The 25,869-nt window shown below is 35.1% G+C and overlaps 1 protein-coding gene across 1 annotated transcript in view; it reads left to right on the forward strand.

Annotated features, from left to right (window-relative positions):
- The window catches only part of SRFBP1 (serum response factor binding protein 1), a 70,175-nt gene that overhangs the window by 13,148 nt on the left and 31,158 nt on the right, over positions 1-25,869 (forward strand). The window contains exons 2-4 of the mRNA XM_040241704.1: positions 2,629-2,717; positions 3,733-3,805; positions 24,713-24,784. Of these exons, the coding sequence (XP_040097638.1) occupies positions 2,629-2,717; positions 3,733-3,805; positions 24,713-24,784 (234 nt within the window). The remainder of the gene's footprint in view (positions 1-2,628; positions 2,718-3,732; positions 3,806-24,712; positions 24,785-25,869) is intronic.

A 25,869-nucleotide genomic window follows, 5' to 3' on the forward strand; every position in this document is an offset into this window, starting at 1 on the left:
TTAGCCTCAGAAAAGTTTAGTAATGTTTCCTATATTGTGACTTTATTAAGTGCTTCCCAGGTGGCTCAGTGGTAAAGAATCTGCCTGCCAGTGCAGAAGCCACAAGAGACATGAGCTTAATCCCTGGGTTGGAAACTGGAGGAGGAAATGACAACCCACTCCAGTATTATTGTCTGGAAAATCCCATGAACAGAGGAGCCTGGCGGGCTTATAGCCTTTGGGTCACAAAGAGTTGGATATCATTGAGCATGCACATAACTTTATTAATAGAGGGGATGGATGATGCAAGGAAATTTACATTCATGATAGTAGAAAGATGATGGCTCCCATCTGATGTTTATTTTCTTCATGAAATTGAGAAGGAGAGGAAGAGAAAGGTTAGATGTTTTAGGAAAGCAGGCACAGATTTAGAATAATGATTGCAAAGTGAATTGACCAAAGTATGTATTTATGTATGATAAGAAGTGTAAGGACTCATTCGAGATTAGTTATGATGGGTATCTAGTAAATAGAATATCTCAAATGTTCATGGCTCTTGGGGTACTGTGGTAAAGAACTCAGAATATTGTTTTTATCTAGGATTCACTAACCAGAGGGATAGGTATAATATATTGGCAAGTGTTGGTTATGTACCTGAACTAGATAAGAGAAGGAAAATTGAAAAGGACTAATCATTTGAGGAAAAGTATAGGGCTTCCCTGGTGGCTCAGAGGTTAAAGCGTCTGCCTGCAATGCGGGAGACCTGGGTTCGATCCCTGGTTTGGGAAGTTCCCCTGGAGAAGAAAATGTAACCCACTCCAGTACTCTTGCCTGGAGAATCCCAAGGACGGAGGAGCCTGGTGGGCTGCAGTTCATGGGGTCACAAAGAGTCGGACACGACTGAGCGACTTCACTTTATAGGGGTCAGTGAACTGGTGGTTCCAGTGAAATCGTAACACCTTTGTGGTGGCTGGGGTTGAACATGCAAGCTGAAAGAAGTTTTGATCTCAGTATATAGAATTTGAATTGATGGTTTCAGAAAAGGAATAATCATGAACAATGACAGGGACTACAGTGTGACCATGAAAGTGGGTGGCTGTGATGGAACAAATTAAGTCATTAGAAAGGAGGAAATCAAGGAATGAGGCTATAGTATTGGGTAGATTATTCAAGTGGACATCTGCATCACCCAGAATAATGGCAAAACTTATGGTGGAGAGAAACTGTGGGTTGGTCGCCCATATTGTCAATGAATAAGGGGATGAATGATATTAGTGAAGGGTAAAAAAGTAACAGCTAAATACAAGAGCCTTGTAAAAACAGAATGATGTTGCTACTGTTATTTTGGCAAGAAGAATTTGAGAATTATACATGCCAGACACTCTTGCTTGCAAGGCACAGAAAACATTATGTAACTATTGCAAGGGACCTGCCCTTCAAGAGATTATAGAAAAAGACCGCTTTATGAGCAATTAGTGACAGTGCAGTGGTAGGTGCTGCCTACAGGTATAGTGGGAACTCCAGGGATAGAATGACTATCCTACTGAAGAAGTTGTTGAAGATTTCACAGGAATGATTATATCCAAACTGAATTTCATGTAGTTCTTAAAGTGGAGAATGGGGAAAAATAAATAAATAAATAAATAAAGTGGAGAATGGGATGAAGGACATTAGTGAGTGTCGCTCAGTCATGTCCGACTCTTTGCGACCCCATGAACTGTAGCCCACCAGGCTCCTCCATCCATGGGATTTTCCAGGCAAGAATACTGGAGTGGGTTACCATTTCCTTCCCCAGGAGATCTTCCTGACCCAGGGATTGAACCAAGGTCTCCCACATTGTAGGCAGACGCTTTACCGTCTGAGCCACCAGGGAAGTCTGAAGGACATTACAGAAGGAATTATATATGTATGCCTCTTAACAGTGATAGAGAAAACATGAACTCAAAATGGCAGCATCCCGTTGCACTAATAGCATGCAGTTGTTTATCAGTAGAATATTTCTCTCTCTTGGCCAATAGTTATTTGTTTTTTTTTTTTTTTTTTTTTTTTAAATTCTTAGAGCTCAGCATTGTTCTCTAATGGGGTAATTTAAAGTGTCTGTGTGTGCCTGCATGGTGCCTGCCCTTGTGTTTTTCAAGTTATGCTTAAAATGATTTGTTAAATATAAATGAAAGGGATGTGCTCAAAATAAGTAAAATAAAATCACTTTCATGCATTTGCTTTTGTTAATACAAATGCTCATTCAGTAAATTAAATTCCTACAGTTTATAGGTGAAGCTTTGTTTTAAACCACAAGGATTTAGAGATAAATATGATGGTCTCTGATCTCAGTGAGTTCACAGTTTATTATGTGCCAAACCCAACAAGATATAAGTGTAATTTAAAACACTAGCCACTGGGAATGCTGTGTTTTGTTCTGTGTTTTAAATCATGAGATGTTTCTCATAAGTCCTCATACACTTGTTTAGAATGTTGATTTATTTCTTATTCCTTCACTGTTATGGAAGAAGTTAGATTTCATCAAGCTGTAAATAGAGTTAAACGAAACTCGGCCAGAGTGGCAGGCATATTCTGTATTATTAGTATTCACTATAAGGTATATTCCTCTTGAATTAAGACTCTCTGTAATTTTGGCTTTATTCCTTGAAGGTTGTGAAGATGAGAAAAGAAGTGAAGAGAATCCGAGTTTTGGTTATCCGAAAACTTGTCAGGAGTGTTGGCAGACTGAAGTCAAAAAAGTTAGTCATTCAACGTTATGGTCCTGTGACTAATAAAATGTCAAAAGTTGTTTTTGTTCAGTATTTACAAAATTTGAGGGTGGGGCCTGGAGGAGTAAATTAAACGTCTTACTCTTACGGCACTTTGTTTTATGTGTAGACAGATCTTGAGTGAGGTAAACTGTGCTGTGTCAGCATGTGCCTACATAGTGCAAACCACATTCACTTAAGATGTATGAGAAATTCTGTTTTCAGAACTCTTCTTTTGGCTTTGTCAAACTGAAAAGTCTTTGAAGTTATTTATATATTTTATGTTATTAGAAGTTATTCTTTTAAGATGTTTTTCATATAGGCTAGCAAATCAAGTGATACTCTGAATCAATTATGAAGATTTTATATCACCGTATTCCTTGAATTGCTGATTAATTTGAAATCTTGAGTACCTTTTGGAAGTATTTGTCAAAACATTGTGTTCCATTTAAGTTTTTTGAAAAAATAATGTTTTATGTTTTTGTTCTCACTAGTATGAGAACAAAAGTATGTTATTTATACTTCTTATGCTTTAAAGCATGAATACTTACAAAGTCTTCAAACATGTTTTGTTTCTGGTTAATTTGTTGTTTTTGTGTGTATGCTTCATAAGGTAGCTCTCCTCTGATACAATTATATATTTAATTTCTTTAGGTATTTATTTAATTCCAGAAAACAAATTTTCATTTAATTATATCCAAGCTTATCGCTTACATGAAATGCAATGTGCTGTTAATTGACTGGAAAGTGTTATTCAGCTTTCCTATTAAGGAATTAGAAGACAAGCTATCAGTGATAATAGTCATTAATATAATGCCAAAATCTTGGGTTTGTTGTTGGAGTTGGAGTATGCGTTGGATGGGGGAAAGGGCAGTGCAGGATGACAGAATGCTTGTTATTTAGAGATTATTAAGCTTTTGCAAAAGAAATGGAGAGACTTTTTATTATGATGCTAGTCTAAAATGAATGCTTTTTCAGGCTACATATTATAATGTGTTTTTTGCAGGGGTACCGAAGATGCACTGTTAAAAAACCAAAGACGAGCACAACGATTGCTCGAAGAAATTCATGCCATGAAGGTAAGAACTTACGTGGAGTTGTGTATGTGTGTGTTTCCATGTCTCCTGTCAGCTACATTTTGTGTATGTGTGTTCAGTGTTATTTATTGAATATAACTGAGAGTTGGCTAAGGCTTGTTTGTGTGGATCTGTTTGGTGAAGAATGTAGCACTACATTTAGAAAATTAGATTTGTTTGCATTATTTTATGTTTTTTACTGAAGTTGTTAAAGTACTAGATTAACTTGAGTCAGAACTGCCAGATTAAACTCATCTATATTTAATAATGCTTCATGCCTGAGGTTTTTATTTTTACTAAAAGTTTAGGCATGAAGTCTAAGTTAAGTTCCTGTTGTTTGGTAATGTGGATGGTGATATTGGTGGCTGACATCATGCTTTGCCTATTGCCAGCTCAATAAATTTTTGTGTGGTGGCATCACCATTTTATTCAGCTCTGTAGTAACTTGAAATAAAATTAGTATTGGACCAAAATGATCCGTATTTTCGTTTCTTTCAGCCAGACTCTTCACTAGCATAATTTTTAGGTCTTCTCGCTGTTCTTTGTGGAAACTTTCATTTACCAAATGACATACTATTAAATGTCTGGAAGACTGTTTTATTGAAGAACTTAAAAACAACATTTGGTACCAGCAATTACCTTAATTGCAGGGTCATTTTGCCTGTATGTTTGACTATTACATTTTGGTAGAACTTCTAAGTTTTGAGATAGATAAAAGAGCAAGAGAAATCTCTTAACGATATTTTAATTGAGTTAGATTATCAAAATTTCTCACTGTTTTTTCCTTTTGAAAGGATGATAAAGTGTCCTATAAGACAAAGTTACCATAGTTAATCTGAATAGAAACACATGTAGGACATGATTCTTTGGTGTGAGGTATGGTGTTTGTGGCTTTTTTCCCTTAATCGGTATTTTTTTTCACAGGACCATAAAACTCATGGAATCCATTTGATATGTCATAAGTTTTAATATTCTTACTGTCCAGCCATTCATTCAAAATACTCTATATTTGACTCTTAATTATTATTTGTATCACTTTGTTTTATATGTTATTTAGACTTTTTTTTTCATAAAATTCCTATGAGAAATGAAATCTTTAGAGATTTTTGAGGATAACACTAAGGTAAGAAGTTATGATTTGTGCTGTTGTCTTTCACTTTCTCTTAACCAAGCTCCTTACTAAATTACATTCCTTACCTAAATTTTCCCTGTAATTTCTTCTGAATAGTCATTTTTGTAGTCCTAAATTATTCAGAGGCTTTGAGGTACTATGTGGAAAGGATGGATTATATACAGTAAGCCTCTGTGCATTGTATCAGGAGTTTAGAAACAAAAGATATTCATTAATCTTTAAAATACATCCCTTCCATAACTCAATAATGAATTTAATTTAATTAGAAACAAAGTTGTTCTATTTGATGTATATGTGAAACTTGTTCTCTGTAATTCTTAAACCTCACCAGCAGTAGAAAATCAGATTCACTGATAAAGTTCATAGATTTACAAGATTACTGTCATGATTATAGTGTTTATTTGTTTCTGTTTTTCCCTGTGTTTATAAAAGACCATTGTGGAATTGTTGCCTCATAGAAAGCTAAAATTCATTGCCTGATATAGTCCTTGAGTCATAAAATTAACAGTGTATATATTTCTTGAGTCAATGTCAGTGGTTAGGGTAGTTTAATTTGGATACTCTACCTTCAACTTTCACAGTGCTGTTTAAAAATTGGATTAAATCTAAATATAAAAACTAGAAAAAGAGTAAGTCTATATGTTTGCTTTCCTTACATGTCAAATTTCATTCTTCAGTTATGGTTCTTTTACAAAATTGGTCTACTTTTCTTTCTAAAAGAAGCAAATACATAAAGCATTTTTAAATTGAAATATCATTTGTAATTTCTTAAGGGAATGTTTTATCATGTACATGGGAGTATCAAAGAAATAGTCACAAAACAGAAAGCTTACAGTCTCAATTAAATTGGAAGAAAAAACCTTTTCTTACTCATTTTTCCAGATGAATTTTTTCCTCGGCTCATATACCACTACATTTTTATGGTCTTGTCCTATACTTGCTTTCTATGATAATAGGGTATTTTGTTGCAAGAGGACTTCCTTAAGAAGAAAACCTGAGGTATTTTTAGAAATAAGAGTTTGTTTTTTCTGGTCAAGGAAAAAAATTGCCTGGTCTTTATGATACTATAAAATGATAGATTCCAGTTTTATAGCCTATAATGTATGAATGTAAAAGAAATCTTGCTGCCTTTTCTAATAGTATTCACACTTTTAACTTTGATTCTGGTGTATATACACTGGCTTCTGAAACAGTTCTTTTCTCTTTGGATATTAAGGTAGCTTTTTGACTTAGATCTCTAGGTTGTTTAGCTAGAGGAGATAGTAAAATTAAACCATAAAATGAAATTAATAAAAATGTACAGAAATCTTTTTTCTCAATAATAAGGGTTAAATAACTAGCTTTTATTCTTTACTGTGTGCCAGGCACTGTATTGTGTGTTTTATATTCACGACCTCATGAGGTAGATATCATTATCTCCATCTTACAGAGTAGGAAACAGGCTTAGAGAAGTTCAGCAGCTTGTTCTCGGTCAAATAGTTGTTAGGTAGTGATCTAGTTGTAACTAACTATAAAGTTGATATTGTTAGCCATTTCACTATATTCCTTCATTAAAATGAGAACTTCTGAAATATATGTAGACTCTGTCTCCTAAAGATTGGATGAGTTAGTCGCTCAGCCGTGTCCGACTCGTTGCAACCCCATAAACTATAGCCCACCAGGTTCTTGTGTCATGGGATTTCCCAGGGGAGAATACTGGAGTGAGTTGCCATTTCCTCCTCTAGGGGATCTTCCTGACCCAGGGATCGAACTTGAGTCTCCTGCATTGCAGGCAGATTCTTTACCTTGCCATCTGAGCCACCAGTAAAGAGGTAATATAATAAACATGAAGCTTTCTCTCTAAGGAAAAAAGGTCCAAAGATGTGTGATAAGTTTACAGATTCTTTATTTCCTCACAGCTAAATATACCCAGTTAACTTTTTTTTCCTCACTTCTCTGAGGCCATTAATTTTCTTTATGCTAAGTATTCATATACAATGATAATTTACATGTGAGATCTTGCTCTGTCTGCTACTCTTCTCAGTGTTAAAACTCTTTCACCTTTTGTTCCATTCTTTTTCTATTTTTGCATGTTTCAATCTCTTATTAAAAGCATCCTTTGCACTTTATCAGCTATTAGAATTGCTTTGTCTTGTGCTCCATCATGGCCTGTTTCTAAGTTATATACAACTTATACCCAGATTTCCAACTACACATTAAACTCCATCGTCTATCTTTCCCTGAGTTTCTTCCTGGGAAGAAAAGTGAACAGATGGCAAGGCAGCTGTTTTAATTCTTCCTCTCTGATTTGTAAAAATACACCTTTTTTGCAATTTTTTTTTCCTTTTGTTTGTATTTCCCTCTAACTTTTTGGAAAATATTTCAAAACTAAACGAAAATTGTAATGTTATGGTGTAATAATAATAATACATTGTATCACATACATGTTTATCCCTTACTGGCAATGGTGAGTTCCAGACACTTGGTTTAGATATTGTCTGACAGATTCCTCCCTTTTAAAGGCTCCTTTTTCTATTTTAGCATTTGTTAACTCATCTGTAAGATGGTAACTTTGAGACTATGTGAATATCCTGTGGTCTTTTCACCCAGTGACTGATGTTCTGTGACTGAATCAGTTAACAGTTTTTATTGTTTCTGTGCTGGGATTTTTTTTTTTTTCTCTCATAAGATTTTAATCCATTGAAAGGATTTTCTTTTTGGAGGGGGCGGGGGGGCGGGCATCATGCTCCTGCTATTGCTGCTGCTAAGTTGCTTCAGTCATGTCTGACTCTGTGCGACCCCGTAGACGGCAGCCCACGAGGCTCCCCCGTCCCTGGGATTCTCCAGGCAAGAACACTGGAGTGGGTTGTCATTTCCTTCTCCAATGCATGAAAGTGAGAAGTGAAAGTGAAGACGCTCAGTTGTGTCCGACTCTTAGCGACCCCATGGAGTGCAGCCAACCAGGCTCCTTCGTCCATGGGATTTTCCAGGCAAGAGCACTGGAGTGGGGTGCCATTGCCTCTACTTTTAGCATCATAGGATAGGGATAATAGCAATTTTTGCTTTTGGAGAGGAAAAGACGGTTGTTTTTGTTGGTTCTTCATCTGCTGAGTAATTTGAGGGGTTTTTTGTTTTGTTTTGTTTGTGGCTGCGCTGTGCAGTATGCTGCAGTATCTTTAGTTCCTTATCAGGGATCGAACCCATGCCCCCTGCAGTGGAAGCATGGAGTCCTAACCACTGGACTGCCAGGGAAGTACCATATGCTGGCTAATTTTGAATTGTACTCTGAACTTTACGAAGATTAAACAATAGAGATTCAGGGTTTGGTTATTCTTCTCCAGTGAATGGTGGCTTTTTCAGTTAACTTTTGGAGTAGGCTTTTATTTCAAACTGTGGCTCAGCTGGTAAAGATTTTGCCTGCCATGCGAGAGTCCTGGGTTCGATCCCTGGGGGGGGGGTTGCAAAGATCCCCTGGAGAAGGGAAAGGCTACCCTTTCCAGTATTCTGGCCTGGAGAATTCCATGAATTGTATAACCCATGGGGTCACAGAGTTGGACATGACTCAGCGACTTTCACTTTCACTTGAATTTCAAACAGTGTTTCTTGGATAGCACCTTTAGCTTCAGTTCAGATCTTTTGCCTTTTGGTGAGATGAACTGAATCTGTTTCTTTGATGAATTGTTCAAGTTTCAGAACCGCTTGTATGGTTCCGTTTCTTCTGTGTTTCCCCTGCTCTCTCAGCGGGTAATGTACCCAGGCTTCACTGTTCCATGTGGTCCTTGGCCACTGCTCCTGAACCATGAAAAATGCAGTTAGTTTTAGGTTACATTCTGAAGAGATGGTGACTTATTTGTACAGCTTTCCATCTGTATTCCTAGTGCGCTTTGACACTGCGTCAGGGTCTGCCTTCTTTCATTTACCCTGCTTTACCTTCAGAGGTTTTTTGTAGTGTGCCCAGTTTTCATTTTTGCCTTATTTTGCTTTTTGAAGGAAAGGTTAATCATGTTATCTGCTAGTACCGTGGTCTGTCATTCCCAGAAGTGGAAGTAGCCAAAGTTCAAAGTAATTGTAAATTGCTAAAGAGGACTGAGCACCCCACAACACTGCAAGTTTAGATCTTAGAGAGAGAGAATAAATAGACTGAGAAAGTGTAGATAGTGAAGGAGAAAGAGAACCAAGAGAGTATGGTATCTAGGAAACCAAGTGAAGAAACTGTTTCAAGAGAATGGAGTGATGAACTAAGTGTTTATATTGATACTGTTGTTCTTGTTTTCAAAATTAGCAATATTATTTGTAAAGTGTAAACTCACCTATTAGATCATAATCATTAATGAATTTTTCAAGTTGCCTCAATTCTAGACTCTAGAATACCTTGCAGAATTGTGCTGATAGAACCAGAAGGGATTTTGTTCTTGCTCATGTCATCCTAAGCATGCCTTCTATTCTTCCCCTTCCCTGTCTTGTTTCTTTTTGTAAATGATATTAAAATCTCAAAAATTTGAAATGTTTCCACCTTTATGTCTGAAACCTAGAACCTGCAAACACTGGTCCAAGTATGAAAGAGGCATAATGTTTCTGTTTCTTGGAAGCATAACCCACGTTATGGTCTTCTATAGTTACAGGTTCAGCACTATGACCTGTAAGTCTCTTATAAATCTGTACTTTTCATTTAGATTATTTTTCTCTAATGCATTATAGAAATCAAGTAATAAATAATTTTTTAAACCTTTAGGTAACTTTAAAGATCCTCAATAAAAATTGTCAACTTAGGATAGTATGTTTTTGTTTGTTGGTTTTAATGTTAATTTTCAGAAACCAAAGAATGAATAGGCTCTTCATTTTATAGCCAGCTTAAGCAGCATTCTTAAGACCATTTAACTTCTAAATCAGTTTTGTTTTTTTTAAGGGAGAACTTTTATTGGTTCTGAAGGCAGAGCAGGATTCCCTGATTTAATATCCTCCTGTACTCAGCTTGTGACATTTGAAATGATAAACAGGAAGTCATAGTGGTATTTTAAAAGGGCAAGGGACCAGTGTATACCACTCTCCTCACACTCTTACAACATCATTTAGTAACAGATCATCACATTGGAATTCCAGTTTGCTTTCTTGGCATGTGGATCCTGCAGCTTGAAGCCAGTATTTTGAATAGTTCATATTCCTGAAATCCTTAGCAGTGTTGCATTTTTTAATATGTAGGAGTCATGGTTTTCATTGTAAGCTGCTTTGATATTAAAGAGGTTATGTCAAGTCTGTGGTGGCCTTAAAGTATTTTTGTGTTTTAAATAAAAGCAGTTGTAGCAAATAAAAATGGTATCCATTCGCTGCTTTTTAAACTCCTTGCTTTTATTTGAAAACGAAAAGGTACAGGTCCTTGTTGGTAAAATTGATGAAGTACTGTTACCACTTACTGAGTCATTATATACACTGAATTTTAAAAGGAAAGACTGACTTTGGAATTGCTTCAATCCAGTTCAAAGGCTACTTAGTGTGTAAACAGGATTTAGGGGTAGGAAGGAAGGAGTATCATATGAGGTTTTTTTCCCCCAGAATGTATATTGTTGTTTTTTCTGTTTTGTTCTCATTTGATTTTTTAAATTTTGTAATTCTGGAAATTTGAACTTACAACCTTGGCATGACATTCCAACTAACTGTGAAAGTATCCAAAGCCCCTTTCAACTATTAATTTTAAAAAATTTGGACAACCAATACTACTGTCCTAATTCCAGTATGGAATAATGCAGTGATTGAGAAAAGGAGCAAATATTGCAGCATATTTTGTTGGAAATACCCAGTGGGAGACAAAGGGCCCCAGAGGAAAGCAGCAATAAGGATAGTAAATAACTTTTCTTTTAATGAGGTTCTTTCTATTCATCTTGGGATATCACCTGAATTTTGGGTTAAATGGAGACATTATTTTTAAACATTTAAATTCCTTACTTTGAACATATATTTTATGTTGCTAGATTTCTATTGTAATGGAAGCTCTCTCTGTATTTTTTTCTGTGTTAGAATACCTCATGTTAATGGTTTGCTGTTCAATTAGTATTTTGTGACAAGAGAAACTTTGTTTTTCTTGCCTGTGAAGAATTTTATTTTTTTCTCTACCTGCCACTAAATTATGTAAACTATGTAGTCTTCCAAGAAATAAAAATAATCCTGAGTAGTGATTAATTCAATTAAAAATGTGGGGTTTTTTTTTAGCAATTTGCATTGAGAATGTATAGTTCTCTTTTATTTTCCCCTTCTATAAAAACTAAACTCTTTGCAAGGCATTTTAATTTTATATATGAGTGAGGTTGAGAGAGAAATTCTCACTTTTTAAAATTATTGATTTTTGTTGAAACTCGGTATATTAAAATATAGTAGAACTTATGAATTTTGGTTGTAGTGAATCAGTAACTATAGTTTTCTTCTGTTAATCACAATCTAAGGTAGCATCCTAGTTTATTAATGATCATATATCTTTAAGACCCATGAAATTTGCAACCAGAAAAGAAGAAAGTATAAAGAAAAAAAAAAACAATTAGGAATTTACAGTACAGCTGTTACAAATTCCATATTATATACTCAGGTTGGTTAAATGTTTTTTAAATTAGAGCCTATTATATATGTAGATTAATAGATTTCTGCCGTCAGGGAGCACACTGGGGAAAAAGCATGTTAGTCTCTCTAATATATGCCATACCCTGTTATAGTCAAAGAGTTGTAAGAACCTAGAGAACGGTTCAATTTATTTAATTACTTTTAGGACTTAGGGAAGATCTTATAGAATGGGTGGCACTGAGTTGGAACCTGAAGAATAAATATGATTCTGTTTTCAAAAAGGTAGACTAGAGAAATAGAGCATAAGAACAAAGCATATAGATCTGCAAGTACCTCCAAGTTATGATAGGGTCTTTGAAAATTATGGAAGAGCAAAAGATTGCTTTTAGCTAGTAATTAATTGAGGAATGTTTCTTGGGATAATTTAATTTAAAAATTACTGATTTTTCAAATTGATGTGATTTCCTTGATAGTAGTTAATTGAACCCCAATTAGACAGCAAGGATAGTGTTTCGTGTAACAACTTCACATCCAAGATTTACATATTATTTATAGCACTGTGAAGCTCAATTTCAGATATAAGGATACTGCTCTTAAATAGCTTAATAATTTTAGTTATTATTTAGCACTTGCTCTATGTCACATTTTTTGCTATAGTCTACATGTATTATTTGTAATCTTCTTATAAACTCATAAAGGTTCCTGTTTAACCCCATTTTAATGAGATGGAAACTAGGGATTTAAGTGTTAATTGCTTTGCCCAGGGTTTTTCAGTCTATATCTATCTATATCAGTAACCTGTGTTCTTAACACTCTACTAACCTAACCTCTCTTAACTTAAGAATTAAGTACACAGTTTTTTATCAAGATTGATAAAGGTATGATAAATGTGCTTTTGCAGTGTGTTTTTAATAGAAAAGTAAAAATACTGGTGAAATACTGTATCATCATTGCTCCTTTGAATTGAAAAATAGTATTCATTTTTAATTTGGTATAATTAGAATAGTTGGGACTCCTAAAGATACAGAATATCTTGTTATCCATAAAGGCTTTTGTGTGTAAATTTAATATTTAGAAATAATGCCTGGAAGCTAAATACCAAAATAATCAATTCCCTTGGGATTATGTACTGATAACAGTGATTATATTTCAAAAAAGTTTTATTCCTTACTCAGTGTGGCACTTTATTTCCCTTGTGGCTCAGCTGGTAAAGAATCTGCTTGCAATGCGGAAGTCCTGGGTTCAGTCCCTGGGTTGCAAAGATCCTCTGGAGAAGGGAAATGCTACCCACTCCAGTATTCTGGCCTGGAGAATTCCATGGACTGTAGTAGTAGTCCATAGTCCATGGGGTCACAAAAAGTCAGACATGACTGAGCAACTTTCACTTTCACTTTAAAAACATACTTGAATGTAACATCCTATTGATACAGGTTCCTTAAGCTATTAACACTTAGAAATATAATTAAGAAATGAGTATGTATTTTGTTATCATATATGCCCTTGGAAAAGTTTACTTCAAATTTGAAGGTTCTAGAGAAAATACTTTGAAGGAATTTGAACTTACAGTAACAAATAATGTGACTTTCTAGAGACTTTGAAAGATTGTTCCTTATGCTTTCAGTTAAAGATTGCTCTCTTTCTTAACACATGCCTATAACCCTTTTAGAACATCCCTATATCTTAGTCATAATTCTAAAATTACAGGGAAAGACTGCCTCAGGCACCTAATACAATTTCCCTAACAATTTCCTGCCTTTTGATGCATTTTCTAGGTGCTACACTGTGGGGGATATTTGCTATGAGCTTATATAATTATTCATTAAATTTGAGGTTTTGTTTGTTTCTTTGTTTCCTTAACTCTTTGTTGTTGGGTTAAGAAATCTAAAGTTGCAGAGGTATGTAGATTAAAAAAATTCAGGAGTAAAGTGCATTTAATATATTCATACCAAGCTATAATTTTGTCCTCTTTTTGACATACATACTAAATAATAAAAAATAATACCTATATATTATCTCACCTTCTCTAATTGTTCTTATTCTCAACATGTTATTCTAAATATGGTATTTAAGTATTTTGTTTACTCCCTATAAACTTGCCACGAAATAATGCCCATTTAAACAAATGTTTGGATTCCACTCAAAAATGGTTAACTTTTATCCCCAAAGCCAGCCATTTTGTTAGAAGAGAATCTCTAGAATGAAAAAAATCTCTTTACTCTGACTTATTTTAGAATGCAAAAGTGTTCTGTGTACAGTCTCTGGGTTGAAATAATTACTCTTATCTCATTTTGTCTGCCTGCCTCTTTGAACATGACAGAAGTGAGTCATTTTATGTGCCAAGAACAGTTTAGATCAGGGGAAAGGAGGATAAAAATGTCCTATTCTGTTTTCTAAAAAGTGTTTCTATTGTGAGCGATAAGGTGGTTTTAGAGTTTCATTTGACTAGATTATTTGATGATGTTTATGCTTAGTTACTATTTTTAAGTGAAATGCAAATGTTTGGACTGTCAAATTGTACAAGTTGTTTTTAGCACACTGAAATCGTAATTATTTTTCATATATAATTATTTTCATGTCTAATTATTTTCATATCTTGATGAAAATAATTTATAGTTGAAAGATGAATTCTGTTTTTAAAATACAAAACTTCAACTTTAAACATGAATGAAAGTCAAGTTGGAAGTAAAGTCAGGCAGTATAATAGTCCTTTATGTGCACACATCCCAAGACCGTCAGTTCAGTTCAGTCGCTCAGTCGTGTCCAACTGTTTGCGACCCCATGAATCGCAGCACACCAGGCCTCCCTGTCTGTCCCAACTCCCAGAGTTCACTAAAACTCAGGTCCATCATGTCCGTGATGCCATCCAGCCATCTCATCCTCTGTCGTCCCCTTCTCCTCCTGCCCCCAATCCCTCCCAGCATCAAAGTCTTTTCCAATGAGTCAACTCTTCACATGAGGTGGCCAAAGTACTGGAGTTTCAGCTTTAGCATCATTCCTTCCAAAGAAATCCCAGGGCTGATCTCCTTCAGAATGGACTGGTTGGATCTCCTTGCAGTCCAAGGGACTCTCAAGAGTTTTCTCCAACACCACAGTTCAATAGCATCAATTCAGTAGATGCCTAAAATGGCAGATGATATCCAATCTTATGGACTTCCCTGCTGGCTAGTATGGTAAAGAATCTGCCTGCAATGCAGGTGACCCAGATTTGATCCCTGTGTTGGGGAGATCCCCTGGAGAAGGGAACAGCTATCCACTCCAGTAATCTTGCTTGGAAAATTTCATGGACAGAGGAGCCTGGCGGGCTGCAGTCCATGGTGTTGCAAAGAGTTGGGCATGACTGAGTGACTTAACAGTTTCAAACCAATCCTATAAATATTGTATGTTTTCCTAAATGTAAATACCTGCAGTAAAGCTTAGTTTACAGATTAGGTGCCGTAAGAGATTAATAGTAACTAATAATAAAATGGAACAATTTTAAAGTAGACTGTAATAAAAGTTGATCTCTCTCCTTTATCAACCTCTTCAACTCTGCCAAAAATGTGGCAGAGGCTTCTTGATTGGCAAATGCAGCTTTCCAGTAATTTTTACATTTTTCAGTCCAAACCTGTTACTGAATCTGTGTAATTGTCCCTTACTTGCAGTAAAGCTAGTGTCACCTGTTTCAGTAAGTCTTCCTGTAGGCTCAGTGCTTTCTGGTGCAGCCCACGGCTGTCACTTGAAATGTGTTTTGTGTTCCTGTTGTCCATCCACAAATTTAATGCCTTTTCCATTTTAACTAGGCACTTATCCATGATTTTTGCAGTTTGAGGCTCAGCAGCAAAACTAGCTTGAATTTCTTTTTTTTTTTTTTCCATCATAATTTCATGGATGGAAAATTTGTTCTTACTATGGATCTTACCAACCTCAATACAGGATTTATTATTATTATTATCAAGAACTTGTACATTTTCACTTAAAGAAAGCACTTTACTGCTTCTCTTTAGCATATCCAAATTGCCAGTGTCACTACTCCAAGGCTCTGTGATACCTCAGCAGTCAGTCTGATAGGAAATGGCTTCTGAATGACTAATGAGCTTGAAACCTGGGCAAACGGATGATTGATGTACCAGGCAGGACAGATCAGAATAGCACAAGGTTTCATCACCCTATTCAGAGTTACGGCTCAGGATTTAAGATTTATGAATTGTTTATTTATGGAATTTTTTATTTTTGAACTGCCATTTACTGTGGGTAACTGAAACCACAGAAACCAAAGCCACAGATAAGGGGAGGGTACTGTACTATTTGTTGATCTTTAGTAATGCTTTGAACTGGCTGCCAGCAAAAACCTGAAATTGGTAAAATTTTCCAGTAGTAAACCTACTTTGTTTTGTTATATCATTCTCATAATAAGCAACCTAAGTTAGCTTTTCCTGTTGTCTACCAGACCAGATCTAATTCCTTGTGGGTAGTAAAAGGTTTTTATCAGTTGGTCTTTCTCTTCCTGATCCTTTTTGTCTGCATATTACAGTCAGCTTTGCATCTCCTCCACAGACTTTGTACACTGTCATGTTTTTAAGTTTCATGGGCTTTATTTGATAACAAGGCAGAATTCACCACCTCTGACATGCTCTTTACAAAACTAGAGTAAATCATTTTCACAGCCTTCACCATCCTCTATCACAGTGGCTTTACTGGGGGAGGCAGGGGATAAATGCACAAAGATTCATGCCTGGGATGCATATCATAATGGATGGGAGGTTTGGCCAATTTGAGAAAGGTTCCCAGTAATTTGAGTATCTTTTTATTTTCCCACCATTGAGAGCTACAACACTGAGGAGAAATTGCCCTGCTACTTCATCTTCATATGTATAGTTCTTAAGTGATAGTTTTTAACAGTCTATATTTTAGTACATCTTCCCTTGTGTTATGTTAGGTCATTTATGTGTTATTTTAAAAACTAAACTCTACTCTTTCTGGTTATTTGTATTTTTAAACAGCACCTGATATTCTGCACAATAGTAACATGTTTCAGATGTTAATGTGCACATCTATTATAAACAGATATTTGAAGAGATAATAGCAAAGCACCATTAAATTTTTCTAATCAGAATGAAGATAGATCTCTATCAAAGTTGTTTGGTAATGTTTTTTTTCTTTTTCATATTTTCCATCTAATGCTAATGTTTGAGATTTTATTATTGAAGAATTTTGGATTTAAGAATTTGAATTTCAAAAGTTGAACTAAAATCAACAGTAAGTTGATAACTTTTAAAATGCGGAAGGGTGTAATTCTAACAGTGAATAAGAATAAAGCCATTTGCATTATTTCCTGCAATTTTTAACAAGTTGGATTGACACTGTTTTTGTACCATTAACTAATTTGTGTCCTTGAGTCTATTTCTTCACCTTAAAATTTGAAATAATTCCTGTCTGAACTATTTGCTATAGGGATTAAATAAAATATGCCACATCAATGTTCCTAGTATAGTACTTTTAATTTTTCAAGATTTTGAATGTCTGTAGTCTTTTACTCCATATAATTTGCATGGATGAATTATTATTCGAGATAGCCATTGTCTTCAATACCATTTTTTTTAAGGTAGGCCAAAACTATTCAATGACAGAGAGTTCCTGAACCAGAGGTCTTTTGGAGATGTAGCATACCACACAGTCCATTATCATTGTCCATGTTGCATTATGACTTTAGACTAGTGCAGAAATCATTCTTATTCTTTTACTTTGTACTGTAGGATCCAAAAAATGAAAGTTTTACCTGGTATGTTTAGAACTGTACTTTGCCTGAAGAGTTTGCACATTTTTATAATGACTTCAGAACCATCCAGATGGCCAAAGTACTTTACTTCAGCTCAACAAAAATGTACTAGGTCTGTACTTTGTATGCCAAATACTGTGCTAATTTACAGGTATAGAGAAATCAGTATGGCATTTGCCCTTGAGAAGCTTGTAGTCTGATGAGAGACATGGACATGTAAACAGTTTCAGTACAGTGTATTGCATACAATACACTAGAATACAGTACATCTCCTGGTAGATGTATTGGAGGAGCACCACTTACTACTGCTTTGAGGACTCAAGAAAAACTTCCTGTAATATGAAACTGACTCTTAAAAAGTGACTGACTGTAACTTCACAGGTTACAGAATGGAGACTTAAATTTATATGGCTTTATTGTGCCTTATTATTTGAAAAAAAAGGAAGTACTTGTAGGATCAAGAGTTATAAAGTTTTTAGAGTATTTTACTAGTTTGCCTAAATGAAGTTATGTTATCTGTGATAATGATGTAGATTCACATCTCAGTGTAGTCGTGGATAAAGATTCATGGGGTTTTTTGTTTTTAACTTAGAAAATTAAAAAATAACAAATGTGAATGAAAGACATGGTTATAAGTGTACTCTCTTGTAGTTCATTCAGCTCCTGAGCAGGAGCAGTGTTTACTAGCAGGTCTGGTGTATATTATACCCAATACTGAGATAACAGATACTTAGCTTAACAATTTATAATGCCTAATAGGTAAAAATAACTTCAGTATCTATTCTGTTAACAAGTATTTCTGAACACTTACCAAATGACATGCCCTTTTCTAGGCGCTTAACATACACCTGATGCTCCTCAAGTAAGAGGAGTGCTGAGGTCTGCTCAGTAGATTTAGCAGTGTGGAGATTAGTGAGGACAGGAGAGACTGATGGGGATATTTGTGTTCAAAGTCTGCTTGAAGTGGCTTTAAGAGAGAAAGAGCATTTGGAGATAGCAAAGATTGGCAAGTTTTATGATTAGGGTGGCTGTATGACTAGATTTCCCTCGTGGTGTGGTAATCATCACTTGTCCCAGCATTATTTTTAATAGAGCCTCATTTCACTCTCAAATGGGTACTGGTTTAAACAGCTAATTATATGGTCAGTGTGGTTATAATTCTTTGCTCTCATTATTCTTCTGACACCCAAATTTGACCAGTAGTATCCTTTCTAAGCTGCCTTTTATGAGTTTTTGAGAGAACCCAATTTTCTTTCCTGGCGTAACAAAATGTTGCATGGATTATACTTTTTTCTGCCTCAGATTCTAATCAGCCATGTCTCTAAGAAGCCTTGCTTCATTTCAGTGACACTCAGAAACAGAGTTGAAACATTAATAGATCTTGATTGGGGAGAAAGAGAGTGAGAAAGCTAGGTGACTGGTTAGAGAAAGGCATTTTGCAATAAAAATTGTTAAAGCACACAGCAAAGATACTGGGGTGGGAGAATAGGAAACTTATTCAGGGAATTCTGTGTAAAGCTGAATGAATGCATATAAGGCTTATGGAAAAAGAGTATTATAGTGTTAGAAAGAGGCACCGAGACCAGATAATGAAAGGATTTCAACACCAGAATAAAGGTTTCGGGCTTCTTTCTGTATTCAAGACAGTGACATAATGGTCCTTGGAATTACTGGTTGTGGAGGCAGGAAACTGCGTTACGTTATTATAACCCACACAATCCATAATGAAGTTCTGATTCTGTGGGTAAAATAATGGTAATCCAAAGGAGGGAACTAAATTCAACAGACACCACATCAGAGTAGTGGAAAGGGGGATGGGGAGCACAGCAGAGGCATGCCGAGGAGACCCGCAGTCTCAGATGACTCTGAGCTGTCTAACCTGCGTAGCAGAGGCTGGAGATGCCATTAAATGCCATAGATAACACAAGAATAGGTGAAGGATGAAGACAGAGGTGTTTTATTTGGAAAAATCCCTTGGCAAAATGATGACAGAGTATAACCTTATTGAAGTTCCATCTGGTACTGTATTTAGGAGACAGTAGAACAGTATTTAGGAAATAGGGTTTTTGTTGTCACTGAAGGGTAACCATAATGACATTCCCATCTGTGGAAAAGCATGAATTTGGATGTCAATAGCTCTCTCACGAGTTATTTCAGATTCTTTATTTCAGAGAAGTGCATTTATTGCTTCATTTCCAAATAGACAAAAAATATGTCCAAGAATCCAGACTTTTCTTGGCACCTTGTAAGTCCCTGTATTAGAGATTAACCCCTCATAATCTAAGATATCATGTTCTAGTTTTAATCACATTTTGGAAAGTATAAACATGTTTTATATTTTATTACATTAGAAGCCCAACCTTAATGAGAGTCTCTTGGAATTAAAAGCATCAGCTTGATTAATGCCTTCAAGTTATTTTTTGTCTTAGTGTCCCTCTCCACAGCCTGCTATAGAATAGTTTGGTTGCAAACGTACTTTCCCCACTCAGCCAGAGACAACATTACACTAGTTTTATGTTTAGTTATGAGTTGGTATATTCATTTGTTCAAACGAAAGCCTTTGGAGAGAAACAAAGACAAGGAGATAGCCAAATAATCAAACTTTGAGATTAGCTAATTCCCACTGAGTTTGCTCTTTTGAGTATAAGCAAAGCCATAGCATCTGGCACTGTGGAATAAGGAACTGAAATATTCTGCTGGGTCTGGTTATTAGTGAATGGCTATCTTTAATGTGAGAAACTTGAGCAATGGTAGTTTAAATTAATGAGTTTCTTAAACTTTATTGGCTTCTCATTTTCTCTTTTTAAAATTGAATGGTTGAGGGTCCCCAAGGTTGAATGATTCACTGGAAGGATTCACAGGACTCAGGAAAAAAAAAAAAAACAGCTTTTATACTCAGAATAACAGTTTATTTATACTCAAGGATACAGATTAAAATCAGCAAAAGGAAGAGGCCCATGAGGGAAGTCTAGGAAAAAATCAGGCAGAAGCCTGTAGATGCCCTCAGCCGGTATAGTGTGGTTGCATGGACACACTCCTAGCAGAAATGTATGAGAACACTTGCAAAGCGTTGCCTACCAGGGAAGCTCACTTGAGCCTTGGTGTCAGGGGTTTTATTGGGAGCCAGTCACATAGACATGAATCACCTGCATGACTCCTCTCTACTATGCAGACTCCAGCTCCCCAGAGTGAAGACATAGTCATCATAAATCACATTACTAGGACAAACTACCTGATCAACTTGGTAAGCCTGTGGCCCAAGGGCTCAGAACTTAATTCCTAGGAACTGGCCAAAGGCCAGTCCTGAAGAAGTTAGGCCTTCTCAGGAATGTGCAGTTGGAGCAGCCCAGGCCTGCTGATTTAACCCTTTCCTGCACAGGTGGAGAATTATGTCATAGCTGGAGTCCCTTATAATTCTGATGTTTTATAAACAGAGTAGTAACTCATATGTTGTAAAGTAGTTAATGCTTTATTTCATCTTTAAGAAGGCTTAGATAATCATAACTATTTGAAACCTGAAATAAAAGAAACAAGTTATGCTGATGCTAGAAAACAAAGCTGAATTGAAAGTCAAAAAACAAAAGAATGTGTGTCTTATACAAGTCAAAACAAGCCCTGCTTACTAATGAATAAGCTTACAAGTCAGAAGATGAACATTAAGGAAATTAAGGAAGTGAACATTAAGGTAATCTATGGAGGAAAAATTACTTAGGCCCAGTTTCAGAAGCTTAAGTTCATTTAGCATTTGATTAGCAAATTATTGATATTTTTAATTTCTCAAGCACTTATGATAAATTTGACATCTTTTTTAGTAAAAAATTTTTGCAGCATTTTTGTACAATTGTGTAAAATTGCTGGCTTTACTTGTCTAGTATAATGTTAGTCTCTCACTCATTTTAAACTTGTTTAGTGAAGTATTCAGTATTTAACACCTGTTACATAGTTCCGATATCCTCATTTTCCCATTGTTTTTTCTCGATCAATAGTTTTCTAATTGAGATTAGTTTTACATTTTAATATTGTCATTCTTTTTCCCTTTTAATGTGCTTGGGTCATATTTAAAATTTCTTTGATTTAAAAGTGTTCAACATTTTCTTTTCATAAGTTGAAATATACCTAGGCATTTTTTTTTCCCCCCGAGTCCATAATGTATGACTTTGGTATAAAATTTGCAAATTACCATCTGTAATAATGCATCTTGTTCTGCATTTAAAGTTGCAGAATTATTTGAAATGGTTAAATTCAACTTAAAGTAGAGAAAGCTCTAAAATTTAAGAAAAATACTTTTATCTGAAAAAAGATACTAGAATTAGTTTTTATATAAAAGAAAGCTAAGTGTTCCTGTCTTAGTCATTTTACTTATCATTAACCCCAAATACTATAAATGGCATAGTGTAAAATAATCACATAAGCACTGAACTGATGTCTTTTCTTTCACATTTTTACTGGTATTTTCTTAACCATGTTGAGGGCTTCCCTGGTGGCTCAGACATTGACGAATCCGCCTGCAATGCATGAGACCCGAGTTTGATCCCTGTGTCAGAAAGATCTCCTGGAAAAGGGAATGGCACAATCTTCTTGCCTGGAGAATGCTATGGACAGAGGAGCCTGGTGGACTACAGTTCATGGGTTGCAAAGAGTTGGACACAATTGAGTGACTAACACTATGTTTAAGTCTAGTGCATGAGGGGATCATATGACCTTTCTACACTGAGTATGTATAATGTCTTTGGAATAGGAACAGAGCTGTTGTGTAAAAGTGTCTTTTCCTGGGTCTGGAAATGAATCTTAATTTTTGAGTTGGTATGAAGTCTTTTCTCAGAAAGAGCAGTCTTATCTTTTATGGCACCTGCCTGGCTTATTAGCTAATGTGGTTTCCTGGCCATTCACGATATATCTATATGTTTCAGTGAGTTCTTAAGTAGTATTTAGCCTTTTTCTGCTATACCTAAAAATTAAGGTAGTGTAGAATACTTTTGAGCAGTAATGTTCTACTTTGAAACAAATATCCTAGTGGGTCCTTGTAGTTTTTTCTAGTATTTGTCTTTGCTTTGCTTTTCTAAAGAAAAAGCCCACATTGGCATCTAAAAATTCTTTGGAAATTCTGAATTTGACTTTTCTGTTGATAAGAGACTTTACTGACCTCTCACTGAGGAATAAGCATTTTAAATGTCTTCGCCCTGGTCCATTTCTATTGAATAAATGTGTCATTGTACTAGGATCAGATACTCAGAGATGAATAAGAAACCATTCTCACCCTTGAAAAACTTATACTCTAGGTTTTTCATTTCATTTTCCCATCAAGAAAATGAAAGACAAGATTAACATAAGCATAAATTATTCCCCAACTTTTTTATGTAGTTCCTCGGACCTTTTGACCAGATGGCTTACTGCCTAACCATGTGCAAGCTAGCTTCTTCCCATGTACTTGAAGTGGAAGTGTTCCCAAGATGCTAGTTAGATTATACGTCAATTTCTGAATAGCTAGCCTGAAAGCTGAAATTGTTGAAACTCTTTCATGAAGCCTCTAAATACCACTTGTCTTTTAGAGTTCTCTACTTTTTACCTAAATGAGGGCTTTTTGGAGTTTTATGTACAAAGCTTGCAATCTTTCATGCTTTTCAAACTCTTATGGGAAGCCATTCATTTATAATGAAGAAAGTAGCTGAATTGTCAGGTAAGGTACTACAGCCACAACTTCCCATCCCATTTACTGCAGTAAAAAATTCCCATCATCCAAGGCATTCTTTGAAAACTGTAGATTACTTCAGATCTTGTATTAAAAAAAAAATTATACTATTTCCTGTAGCTTATATTACTGATCTGTTAGACCCTAGTGAATTTTGCTATTGCAACTGGCTTTCATAATCAATTTGAAGGATAATTTATTCTTACAATATGAGTAAATTGAGTTTTGTGGCTAGATTATAATCTATCATTAGAACTACTAAATCGAAACCAAGAATAGTGAAAATGGTTTCTTAAGACTTCTTCCTTTAAAAGTATATTAGATATACTGAGTCAGAATGGATACAGATTTAGAATTTGGAGAACAATTTGAAAGTCTTGGTGGTTTACCATGAATTTCACAAGTAGACTGCATAGCTGACTCTTAGAAGAATTGAGAAAGGCTGTCAGTTAGATTTCATCTTATCTTCTAAAAGGAATACTAACATTTGAGGTGCTGCTCTCCATTTGGAATAACATATCAAAGAGTCTTTTCTGAAAGGCAGTTCCTGATCTTTTCTGAATAAAACTGTAGGGAAGAAAGAATAACTTCACAATTTATATTTTATTACCAAATGAACTGCTTGATTTATTAAATTCCTCAGTGTCTAATTAGGATAGTTCTGAACCAAAATCTAGTTATGGCATAGCATTTCTATTTATACAGTGTTACTTAAGCACCATTTAAAAATTTTGTATGATGTCATAGGAGATATGGTTATATTTAAAATTAAGTTAAAAATGAATTGACCCAAAACACTGAATTATGCTATTGTTGTTCATTCGCTAAGTCGTGTCCAACTCTTTGCGACCCATGAACTGCAGAACGCCAGGCTTCCTTGTTCTTCACTATCTCCAGGCATTTGCTCAAAATGTGCATTGAGTCAGCGTTGCCATGCATTGGTCACTTAAGAAGGCTTTCTTACATCTCCTTGCTGTTCTCTGGAACTCTGCATTCAGTTGGGTATATCTTTTCTCCTTTGCCTTTCACTTCTCTTATCTCTCAGTGGTTATCTCAGGCAACCACTTTGACTTCTTGAATTTCTTTTTTCTTGGGGATGATTTTGGCCATCGCCTCCTGTTCAATGTTATGAACCTCCGTCCATAGTTCTTCATACACTCTGTCTACCAGATCTAGTCCCTTGAATCTGTACATTACCTCCACTGTATAAGCATAAGCAATTTAAGTCATACCTGAATGAGGTTGTGGTTTTCCCTGCTTTCTTCAATTTGAGCCTGAATTTTACAATAAGGAGCTGATGATCTTAGCCACAGTTAGCTCCAGGTCTTGTTTTTCCTGACTGTATAGAGCTTCTCCATCTTCAATTGGACAGAATAGAATCAGTCTGATTTTGGTACTGATGATTCCTTAGTGGAATGCATATCAAACTTAAACTCTGAAAGAAGCTTGTAGAAGGATATATAATAAAATTATAATTATGTAAACACTGCCAGTAATTTTTTTTACTTTTCTTTGTGTCTGTGTTTCTTAGTTTTCTAAAATGAAAGATTAATCCTTTCCAGAGTAGAAAAATATTTGTGGTTTAGATTTTTTTTATATCAAGGATTAAAATTAAGTATTTCTCTGTAAATATGGGCTTTTCTTTATAAATTGATAGAATTTCCAGTGTCCTAAAATATCATTAAAATAAGTAATCATTTCTTTAAATAACAGAGTCCTTGAAAGCAAAACACAGGAAGAAATTCAACTCATAATATAATGACAGTTTAAAGTTAGGCTCATAACTAAAATTAGTTTACTGTTTTACAGGAGTTGAAACCTGATGTAGTAACTAAATCTGCTCTTGGTGAAGATATCAACTTTGAAAAAATCTGCAAAAAGGTAATTTTGCAGTAAGTTATATTTCTTTTGGGAATAGTTCCATGTTTATATTCTTGACCTCATTTTTTCTTTTAACTTTTTTTCCTTGAATAAACCAGTTACTGTTAGTGTGTGATGATTTTCCCTATTTGAGCTCTACTGTTGCTACCAAAAAATTTTTTATAATTAATTAATTTTACTTTATTCTTATATCACACCTCCAGAGACCTTAAAAGGTATGTTGAAGTTAATGTGGCATTTGTGTGCTAGACTGCAATTAGTCTGTTAATCTTATTATTTAGAACAAAGATTTTTTATTTTTTCCAAATACTAGTTTTTATAAATATTTAATCTCTGCATTTATCCTGTGGAAATTACTTCTACCCCCTTTTTATAAGTAAGGAAATTGAAGCTCAGGAAGTAAGAAGTGAGCTAAGTAAGAGTACACCACTGTTAGGTTCACAGTTACTTACGTGGACTTTTACACAGATCTTCTGCCCCTTGCGTTTGCTATACTTGCTTCTTGCTTTTCCCTCTTTTTCATTTCTGCCCATTTTGCTGAAGCCTACATACCAGTTCCACCAGGGAACAGTTTTGAATTAACTGATTTTTGTTAACTGATTTTCTGTTTTCAGTTTTATTCACGTTTGAATTAACTGATTTTCTGTTTTCACTTTTATTCACGTTTGCTGTAATCTGTATTATTTCTTCCTCTTGGATTTCTGTGTACTTGCTCTTTCCTCTCATTTCTTAATTTAGAAGCTTAAATTACTAATTTAGACATTTCTTTTTTTTTCTTTGAATATAAACATTTAATGCAATAAAATTCCCTCTAAGCACTGCTTTAGCTACATCTTATAAATATGATATATTGTATTTTATTTTCTTTGATTTTAAAATGTTTTAAATTTCCCTTAAAACTTCACCTTTAACCTATGGTTTGATTAGATGGATATTGTTTAATTTCTGAACAGTTAGAGGGTTTGAAGTACCTTTCTGTTTTCTTTATGATCCATGAGCATAGTTTTCATGATTGTTATTCTTTTAACTTTAGTATTTATGTTATTTGTTCAGAGTATGGCTTATCTTGGTGAATATTTCATGTG

Source organism: Oryx dammah, unplaced genomic scaffold (genome assembly GCF_014754425.2).
Source record: "Oryx dammah isolate SB20612 unplaced genomic scaffold, SCBI_Odam_1.1 HiC_scaffold_5, whole genome shotgun sequence".
Lineage (NCBI taxonomy): Eukaryota > Metazoa > Chordata > Mammalia > Artiodactyla > Bovidae > Oryx > Oryx dammah.